General features: G+C 26.5%; 1 protein-coding gene across 1 annotated transcript; it reads right to left on the bottom strand.

The window, feature by feature from the left end:
• Nucleotides 1-2,266: 2,266 nt before the first annotated feature.
• Nucleotides 2,267-4,878, bottom strand: LOC114187624 (benzyl alcohol O-benzoyltransferase-like). Its single transcript, XM_028075919.2, has 2 exons — nucleotides 4,348-4,878; nucleotides 2,267-3,427 (listed from the first exon to the last, which is right to left on the bottom strand). Exons 1-2 carry the CDS (start codon nucleotides 4,876-4,878, stop codon nucleotides 2,492-2,494), a joined length of 1,467 nt encoding a protein of 488 aa, XP_027931720.2. The 3' UTR covers nucleotides 2,267-2,491.
• Between the last annotated feature and the right edge of the window lie 6,057 nt (nucleotides 4,879-10,935).

Raw genomic sequence — 10,935 nt, forward strand, 5'->3', positions numbered from 1 at the left:
TTTTTTTTAAATTAGATTTCTGACAACCAGTTATATAAATTTTGTTGTGATGTGAATAAATTGATGATGATCAATCTTACACATTGTTATAACTTTTCTAATAATAGATATGTTCTTTCTCTTTCTATGTTTTTCTTCTGTAATTTTTTTTAATGTAATTTTCGATTTTTTTATAAAAATAATCAATATTAATTATATAATGAGTTCATAATTATTGATTTAATTATTTATTAATTATGACTAATTAAATTAAAGTAATACTGTGAAAATATCATTTTTCCAATATATAGAACAAAAGTTAAAGTATTATGACCGATAATACGTTGTTGTAACGTTCTAAATCAAGTCTATATTTAGGAGTTTTGTGAGGAAAAAAATTATTTTGACAACTTTTAATTTGCATACTGCTTAAGAACTAATAATAATATAATAATAAAAATATTTAAGTTAATTTTTAAATGTTATATTATTATATACTATTATAATACAATTATCAAGCTAGAAATACAGTAAATTATCAAAAATATTATTATATACTATGAGGTGTGGCTATTATGTTTCGATGGATGAAAACAATTGTGCAAAGTAGTTATAAAGTGATTTGGTTGAGATAATATGTTAACTTTTATATATACTAAATTTAACTTTATTATATACACTAATATTAACTTTAACTAATTTTTTTCAAAATCTCAATAACACAAGTCCAATAAATTAAAAAGCATTAGCTTATGTTTAACGAGTGTGGACAAAAGTATTTTTTGGTGCCAAATGTTAAAGTTAATACATGAATTTGTAGTTCAACTTTTCTATTGTTTTCTATAATTTTTACAAGTTAAGATGAATTTATTGAAAATTATAAACAATTCTTTTGTAATTGAGATAAAGAACTTGATTAGCGTTCATATTAGATCCAAATTAGCTTCAAATTGTTAATTATATAAGACCTTTAATGTGTTAAAACCCATATAAAAATCATTTCTAAAGTTTTATACTTTTTCTTTTCTTTCTTTTCTCTCTCTTTTTCTCTTCTCTTTTTCTTTTAGCTGATCAATATATATATATATATATATATATATATATATATATATATATATATATATATATTCTTTGCCACGTTTCTGTCTTTTTTCTGTCATGTTTTATGTTCTTCAACAATGGAGGATCAATTCATATGATGAAGATCGATTTAAGATTATAAGATTTTTGGTTTGTTTTATTCTTGAGTTTGTGATTGATATGTTTACATTTTTGTTCCTACTTATGTTCTTCTTGCTTTTGCAATTTAATGTTCTTACTCTTCAAAATTCTTGTTCTGTAATTTTCTTGCACGTTTTAATTCTCTAAAATTTCATTTTCCAATAATTTTAATTTATACTAGTTCTTATATACAATGTGGTCCAATTTGCAACATTCCAGTCCTAGTCTCATAATAGCTAAATCCCGACAACTCACATACCTTTAGTACCTCTCATGCCTCCCCTAATAGCTGTATCACAATACATTCAATTCGGTATTCATACCAATCACAATCACAGTGTCAAAGTGTTGAATTAGGATTTTGCTTATATAACTATATTTAGGATAATATAAGGTTAATTAAATTTAAAATCCGACTTGCTATTAATTTAGTAAAATAGGTCCACATTTTTAGTTTACTTTAGTTGTCCTCTTTCTTACTAATTAAATATAAAAGTTATAAATTAAAAAAATTAGAATTTGTATATATTGTATTATTTGAAAATAGAATGCATGTATAATCGAGTAAAATTGACCAAAGTCGTCGATTCATCCTCATGGTCGGTGACCTCTAACCTACCATTTTATGGTGGGTTATATGTTAACATCTAATTTATTTTCTGTCTTCCGTTTGACATTTCTAAACAATATTATTTTATTCTAAAATTTCATTTTTATTAGTTAAGTATAATATTTTATTATTAAAAGGATAATAATATATATATGGGTTAAATATATTTTTGGTCCCTCAATTTTCCGTAAAATTTGAAATTAGTCCATTTTTAAAAGAATTTATTAATTTAGTCATTCATCTCTAAACATGCGTGAATTTAGTCCTTTTAACCAAATTTTGTTAAGTTTATCTCACGTTTTAAACGCATTTCATGTATTTGAATTATTTTTGACATATTTTCGTTTCAATGTTAATTCAAATATTATTATATATTTAAAATATAAAATAAACTTAATAAAATTTAATAAAAAAACTAAATTCATATATTTATAAAAATAAAAAACTAAATTAATATTAACTTAAAAAAAACTAATTTTAAAATTCACGGTAAAAAAATATTTAACCCTATTTTTATCCGGATCATTCAGCATGTAACCTAGTACAGTGCCGAACAAATACCATTGATCTTTATCACAACACACCAATGTAATGTATGTTCTTCAGAATACGTCATTATGACATCACACAATATATATCTACCTCTAGAATCTGCTAAATTATTCCACGAAACACAGATGATTACAGGTTAGACATTATTAAAGTAGCAGAAGTGGTTTGAGGTTGGTTTTTGTTGCGTAGCATGTGGTTAAACTCTTGGGAAAACCTCTCCATAGCTGCAGCAGGTAAACAAATCGGAAATACTATACCTTCTTCTCCTTTTCCATTCTTAGCAGAACAGAAAAACGAAATGCCTGGAAAGCTCCCACCCCCAGCTTGGGCGACTCCAGCATACACACCCTCACCCCACCCAAAATCCACTTCTCTAATGTTAAAACGTGCCAAATGTGACACAATACAAGACCTCACAGTGGTGAATAAGCATCGTCCCTTCATCACCATCAGGTCTGCAACAGATTGCAGGTACTCTTCTGTCATCTCACCTTTCACTTTATTTATCAGCTCCACCGCATACCCAAACGGCTTTCCGCAAAGCTTCCCTGCGGTGGTTACCGCCGCCGGATATGCAAAACCGTTGCCGTAGTAACCCACGGGTAGTGGGGAATTGAACTGACCACGTGCGTTGACTACGCACATCATGCGGACATCCTCGTCTGCCTCTATCTGCAGCGCTTTTGTGCGACAGCGCCACAAACATGCTGTGATGAGATCGAATGTGGTGCAGTGCCGAAGGTGTTGGGGAATCAAGCGCCGAAGTGCAGCTATGTCGAGGGGTCCAAAGAAGAACGACCGCTGAACCATGTCATCTTGGTTTGGTGTGACGGTTCCTTTGACTGTGTCTGGAACTTGTTCGTATTCGCGATGGTTGCATGTGATGCGAGGTGGGTCTCTTGCCATTAGGAGCTCCCTACGCCACACTGGTGCAATGGAAGGTTTGGTTGCACCTCTAGCCATTTCGGCCCAAGCGCTCAAGAATTGTTGGTAACCGGGTCCGTCACACATCGTGTGGTTAAGGCGGATGGCTAAGAAGAAACCACCACACTTGAGTCGAGTCACCTGCATTTTTATTCCATATTCAAGAGGTTTACACATTTTTCTTGCGGTAAATTTTTTCCAAAGTTAACTACTACGACCAAGAATAAGTGCAAGAAACAAGCTACTTGTGAAATTTCTGTTCAACATTCTCACATCCTTTGTTAAATTATTATATATATCTAGTGCAGATTTATGCAAAAAAGATTTACGAGTACGAGCATATATAAATTTGTTACTTGTAATAAGCTGAGTTGTCGGTGTGTCACACGACCCATGAAAATTGTGTCCAAGCCACATAACTTTGGGATTGGACTGTGAAAAGTGAAAGTCCGTGTTCGAGGACCACTGTGTCTTCCAATTTCTAAATTAAAAATCGTGGTATCATCGGGTACGACTCCTATTTTGCAGAAGTTGTGAGAGGCTTATGCAAAATATGATTTGAATTCGTAGTTTTATCTCACGATTTTTAATTTAAAAATTGAAGTTCTGAATTTTACGCGATCTGCGATTATTAAATTCTGATTGAAAGTCGTTATTCGCCATACGACTTGAATGCAATCACAAATACACCAAAGTCAAGGTCATCGAGCACGACTTCTACTTTTCACAGTCCAAACCCTGAAGTTGTGAGACCTGAGACCTGGATACGATTTTTATTCAGAAGTCGTACGTGTGTGGCACACACATGACTTTGCATATGACTCCTAATAAATTAAAACCAGCCAATACTCTCTATCAGAACTGGAAGACTACCGATTCAAAATCTCAAAATCTAGATGAGAAAGAACATCTTTTGAAAACAAAATTCAAAACTTAGTTGATTTTGACAGAAATTAACATGGAAGTAACGAATAATTGTATCAGAAATCAGTTTCTAAAATTTAAGAAATGTAGAAAATGAACCAAAAAATTGCTGAGATTCATAAGTATGTGTATTGAACCTGTACAAGTAGAAGGGGAGTGTTGGTAATTTCTTGTGAGCCAGGAACTTCGTATTGCAGTTCTTGGTAGCATGGGAATGGAGGCTGAAGAGAATCGCCGAACTGATCGAGTGTGACGTCAGCATCAGCCTCGATGAACATGACACCTTCTCCGGTGCAATCCACCATCAATTTGCGGTGAGGCCCCTCTCTGAGCCTACCCGCAAATGGGTAATAGAAGACAAGTGTTTGTGACAGTGCTTGTCGAATCACTTGAACTGGGTCTTTCTCTGCCATTGATTCTTTTTTTCGATAAATTTGTACCATTGGAACGTGGAAACGCAGACCATCTTGATCATCAATGTCTGAAAGTAGTTTAACTTCATGAGGAGTGGGGATAGCAGGAGGCACCAGCTCTGGTTCGCACCTTCGCACTGTAAAGTTTAGAGAAGAGGAAGAAGATGATGATGAGGCCATGAGAATTATGAGAGAACAAAGAGAAACTAAGCAAATGGATTTTGGTTGAGTGAGTGTGTGAGTTCCTGGAGCCATGTCTCTTGGTGTCTTTATAAATGGAACGAAAATGATTATTTGATAAACGAGTAATTTTTTTACTTTTTATGAAAATTACAAAACGTAAAGTAATAAAATTTTAATTTTTCTTTTACTTAAAATGGTTGTTTTTAAACAAAGTTTAAAGTATCATTTCCTCAAAATATAATACATTGACATAAGACAAGGAAAAAGTTGTTTGACACACTTGATCCTAATAAATTGAAAATACGTCTTCGTGATAGAAAAATATAAGAAAAATATTATGTGATTACTAAATTTTGAGAACTTTTTCTTATAATTTTAAGTGATATTTTTTAAATGGTTCTCTATTCTCATTCTTAATATTTTAAAATTATTTAAAAGATGACACATTATATTATAAAAGAAAGTTATTAAAATTTAGTAGTCAAAATATTATTGTCCAAATGATAATATGATAAAGTCTTGTTTAACAAACTCAGCAAACCACCATTCTTCATCAAAAAAAAATTCTAAAATTTTATTATTTTAATTTTGTAAGTTCTATAAAAAAAATTATTTCATTTAATAACTTTGTCAATTTCATTAAAATATTAGTCAAAAAAAATTATTTTCCTTTCATAATAACGTATGATTACTGTGATGGAGCCAAGTGTCACACTGCCACCCATTTAACCAGAGGCTTATGAGGACACCATTATTATATCAAGTACTGCACTAGTCAACGAATATTTGGTAGCCATGTTTTGCATTTTTCTTATATTTTGTGTGTGTGGTTAATCTGAATGCAATCTCTTCTGTTTTCATTTACCTATTTTACTTTCTAATATTTACGTATGACTATCCATTTTTACATTGAATTTTAATATTATATTTAATTAAAAATGTTAATATTAAAAAATTATTTAATTTATATTGTTAAATGTATTTCTTTACATTCATATATGATTTAATAGTCTTAAAACTTTTAAAAATAATTTAAATATATTTTTTCTCTTAAATCTCTTAGGTTAAATCATTTCATTGATCCCTATTTTCGTAGGAAAGTGAGGTAGATTCTCTTTTTTATCTGAATTAGGTCCTTATTATAGAAAATTCGTTGCAATTAGATTATTTCCGTTAATAATACACTAACTGCATTAACTATATGTCATGGCAACACGTGATTTTTTTATTTTTATTACTTTTTATAATTTTTTAAAAAATAACAATAAAAAATATTCACATCAAGCTGACAGTGTACAATGTGACAAAGGTAATGTCATGTGATAGAGTAATGTCTGTGTCATAATAAATGTGAAAATTCTCAATTTAGTGTCTATATTTATTATTTTGTCTGAGTTTAGTCCAATTTTTTAAAACTGAAGCAATTTCATCATTACTTAAATTGAGATAAAATTTAACTTTTATATAGATGTCACAATGATATTTCTAACCAGATTAAAGTTTTATTTTACATTGAACTTTATTTAAATATTGTTTTAAATATTTATATATCAATAATTTATAAACAAATGTTAAAGTTAAGTTAACAATAACAACTTTATAAATTGAATTGTAAAATTTTAAATAAATATATTTATTTTAAATTGTTATAAAATTGTTTTAAAATTTTATATTTGAATTTATAAAGTCGTTATTTTTAAATCAACTCTAACATTTATCTACAAATTATAGATATATAAATATTTGAAACAAAATTTAAATAAAGTTCAATGCAAAATATACATTTAAATAAACTTAATTTTGTTAAAAATATCAATTATAATAAAAATACAATTGTAAAATTTATATAAAATTAAATTTGGTATAGGGATGAAATTGATTTAGTTTTAAAAATTTATGACCAAATTGAGACAAAATTACAAATACATGGACTACATGAAGACTTTTCACATCTAATAATAATACGTGACAATGTCACTGTCACATCACATCGTCTTTGACACATAACAATTTTTTATAAGAAAATTAAAATCAAAAAAATTAAGAAAAATAAAAAAAAATTACGTACCGATACATAACACATAATCAATGTTGTAAGTGTATTAATAACGAAAATAATCTAATCTTAACGAATTTTTTAAGATGTAACTAATTGAGAGAAAAAAAAAATCTTTATGATAGTTCGCTGCAAATTAAAATGACCAATTAAATAATTTAACTGATTTCTGATACAATTTTGTAATCAAAAGTGTAAGATTTGTCTGAATTGTAACATAATTGTAACAGAAATTTCAACTCTAATAATTAATTAGGAATGTAAAATAAATCCTTTGTGAATGTTGTCATAACTTGTTGATTTTTTTTATGTAGTTATTTTTTATTTTTTAACCAATTCTCATAATTATAATTTTATTATTGTAATTATATAAATAATTTTATTTATTGTAATATAATAATTTAATGATTATTGTAATTAATTTTATTTATTAATTATAAATTGAGTTCAAAAAAGAAATTGTTTAAATTTGAATTATTTGTCTGAATTTCTTTTTTATTTCGTTCACTTATAAATTTTATTAATTTATAGAAAAGTAAATTTTATTAGATTTTAGAAAAAGGAACTAAAGTGATATTTGAAATATTTTTAAATTTGATTTTTTTTTTTATTTTTTAAAGGTATTTTTTAAATTTATCAACTTTGTTTATTAATATATATATATATATATATATATATATATATATATATATATATATATATATATATATATATATATATATATATATATATATAAATTTGAACCTTTCATTAGACATTAAGGTCTGAGTAGTACCAAGTACTATATAATTGTCCCCGTTCATAGAACCTCTATTTGCATTAAGTTGACATGTAACCAAAAATCGGGCAGTCTGGTCAAAAGGGAAAGATCTTAAAATGTGTAAAATGAAAAAAATGTCATAATTTTCCCCTCAAGATAAAATAAAAAGATATGAAAAATGTTCAAAATAGATAAAAAAAAAAACTTTGAAAGAATTTATTTAAATGTGAATAACACGATAAATTAAGAATAACACCTAATAAACAATATCAGAGCAAAACAAATAATTAAAATTTAATACTAAAATAATAAATAAAATCATCGTGATATTTACTCATGTTCACATTTATTCAAATATCTGAATGAAGAAATTAGAGGAATGAAGATATACCACATGAATTTCAATTATTAATCTGACAGCATGGGCCACATGCATTTAGTGGGAACTGATGTGTTCTATCTGCATCAACACAACCAATACATTACCAACACAAAAACCGTTTAACAATAACCCCATGTGATTCTAATTCTTATTGTGCTTATTAGAACAGAGGTCACTTCAATAATATAATTGTTCGAGTCCACATAATTTTTGTACGTTATTTTTTTTATTATTTAAAATACATTACATTACATGTTTGTTTACTAAATTTTTTTAAAATTCTAATGATTTTTTTTTTTATAAATAAAATGTATAATACATCACTTATTAAAATCACACAAAGAATTAAATTAATAATAATTGAAATTTAATATTGATATTTTATCTTTTGAACTTCAATATATATATTAAATGACGATAAAAAATATTCATGACAATTATATTAAATTATTATGTAAATAAAATTTATTTATACAACTCTAATAAAAAAATTACATGTATAAAATGAGTTAGAAAATAAAAATAATTATATAAAAAATATTGAAATAATATTTTATACGATAAAAATAAACAACAAATAATTTTTTTTTTAAATAATCAAGTTTAAATAATTTGATAGACCTTTAAATTAAATCGTATAAAGAAAAATAAATGTATAATTAAATGTATGATAAGATGAAAAAGATCTTAGAGATCTAAAAGCACTTTTCAAATATCAACCTAGTTGAACGGTTGATAAATAATAAAAATTGTTTTAAGGAAATAAAATAAATCTTCAAATCAAGCAAAAATTACAAATAATAGAATAAAAAGAATTAGTTTTTTATATTGCCTAGTAAATGAAAGATTTATACTATTTAACATTTAAATTGAAAATGTTAAACATTATAATGTGAAAATAAAATGTACAATAAATAAAAATATTAAAAAACAACATAAATATTGAATGTGAGAAATAAAAAATATTTAATTGACATACATCATTTGAACAGATTGCACAAAGATTATGATAAGAATAAAAAATATCTTGAGAATGTCAATGAATTTCATCACAAGACATACAATTAGAAAAAACACAAAATAGAAAGTTTATGTATGTATGTATGTATGTAATTTTACTTAATAGACTATGAGTATTTTAATTATTTAAAGTGAGACAAAAATTAGGCGAATATAAGTATTATGGTGGGTATGAGAATGAGGACGCGTGGATATGTACATCTAGGGATGTCAACGGGGTGGGTAGGGTACGGGTAGTAGCTCCCATGTACCCAGTGGCAGACTTATGTATTGACAGAGGGGAGCCACGGTTCCCCGACTTTTTTTTAGAATTTATTATATATATATATATATATATATATATTTATTTATTTATTTATTTTTTTAAATTATATTTATATATTATTTATATTAAATTTATATTATGGAAATTATAATAAAAGATAAAATAAAAAATTTAATGGAGACATTAATTTATAAAAGATATTAGAATTTTTTTTGGCTATAGCATTTTTTCACCGTGTAAATTATCATGAAAATGTGTGAGGAGAAATAAATATAAAGAGATAGATTGAAAAAAAGAGATTAGGGAACATATAGATTGAGATGAAGTAATTCTCGTATGATCTCTCACACATCAAGTTTAGTATCTTATTATGATTTATGTACCTTGAATTTATGAATCTCTTTAGGATGTTTCTCCAAATTAAGTTTATCTCAAATTAGTATAAACTTAATTATGATTTTAGGGATTCTTTTATGAAATTGGTATGAATCCTAATTATACTTTTTTCTAAATTATTATAACCCTTAATTATGAAATTTATGGATTTTGTGTTTTCGGCTGCCTATGGTAATTTTTTTTTAAGTTTTAAATTTATACCTTGTTGCTTATTTAATTAAAGTGGTATAAGTTTTGTTATGTCTTGGATTGTGATAACTGTGACTTTTGAATATAAATTTTATTTTTTTCTAAATAGGTGAGATGTGATAAATTTATATTAGAAAAATTATGATAAAGAGTAAAAAAATTAATTCTTTTTTAAAAAAGGAGGTTTGTGATAAAGATGAAAAAACTGCATATATGTTAACTAAACTTTTCATGAGAACCAAAAATTCAAGATAATGAAAATCAAATCTCTAAAGTTCCTAGAGTTATATATAATGAATTTAAAAATTCATTAGAACGCGATCCGGAAAAAGCGTCTTCAAATTTGACAATACCCATCAAATCAAATTGATAAGATACAAAGGGTTGATCTAAAATGATATTCATGGTTAGTATCATGATATAATAACATGATATAATAACAAATAATAGTCATATTTTTTTGAATTATACTATTATGCGTGTTTGTTTTAAGCAGAAGAAATGAAAAAAAAAATCTAACTAAAAAAATTTATATATAACAAATTTAATTTGGCACCCCTAAATTTTTTCTCCTAGTTCCGCCACTGCATGTACCCTACCCGTTGGATAAATATATGCCATGTACCCGTTCCTATATTTGTCGGGAATCCGTTATGCGGGTACCCATCTATTTTTTTCATATCTGCCGGTATCCACGGGTACCCACGGGTATTTACAAAAATATTTAACCATAAATTTAAAAATAAAATAAAATACATCACTATCCTAAATTTTAAATATAATTCAAATAAACTCAAGTTCATAAAAGTCAAAATAATTATAAAAGTAAATATAAAATGAGTTCAACACAATAGAAATTCTTTAATTAGTTATTGGATCAACAAGTCCACTCTCTTTGATTGATTCCTGAAAAACAACAAATAAAAAATCATTAACAATTTATATTGTAGTTTATTTTTGAATAAAATATTAAAGAAATTACTAACTTCATCAATGTCCACATCATGCAACATTGTATAAAGTGTCATTTTGTCCAATTTTAATCTAGAAGAGCCTGAAAA

The sequence above is a fragment of the Vigna unguiculata genome, chromosome 6 (genome assembly GCF_037176805.1).
Source record: "Vigna unguiculata cultivar grain cowpea cultivar isolate G323 ecotype 2 chromosome 6, ASM3717680v1, whole genome shotgun sequence".
Classification (NCBI taxonomy): domain Eukaryota; kingdom Viridiplantae; phylum Streptophyta; class Magnoliopsida; order Fabales; family Fabaceae; genus Vigna; species Vigna unguiculata.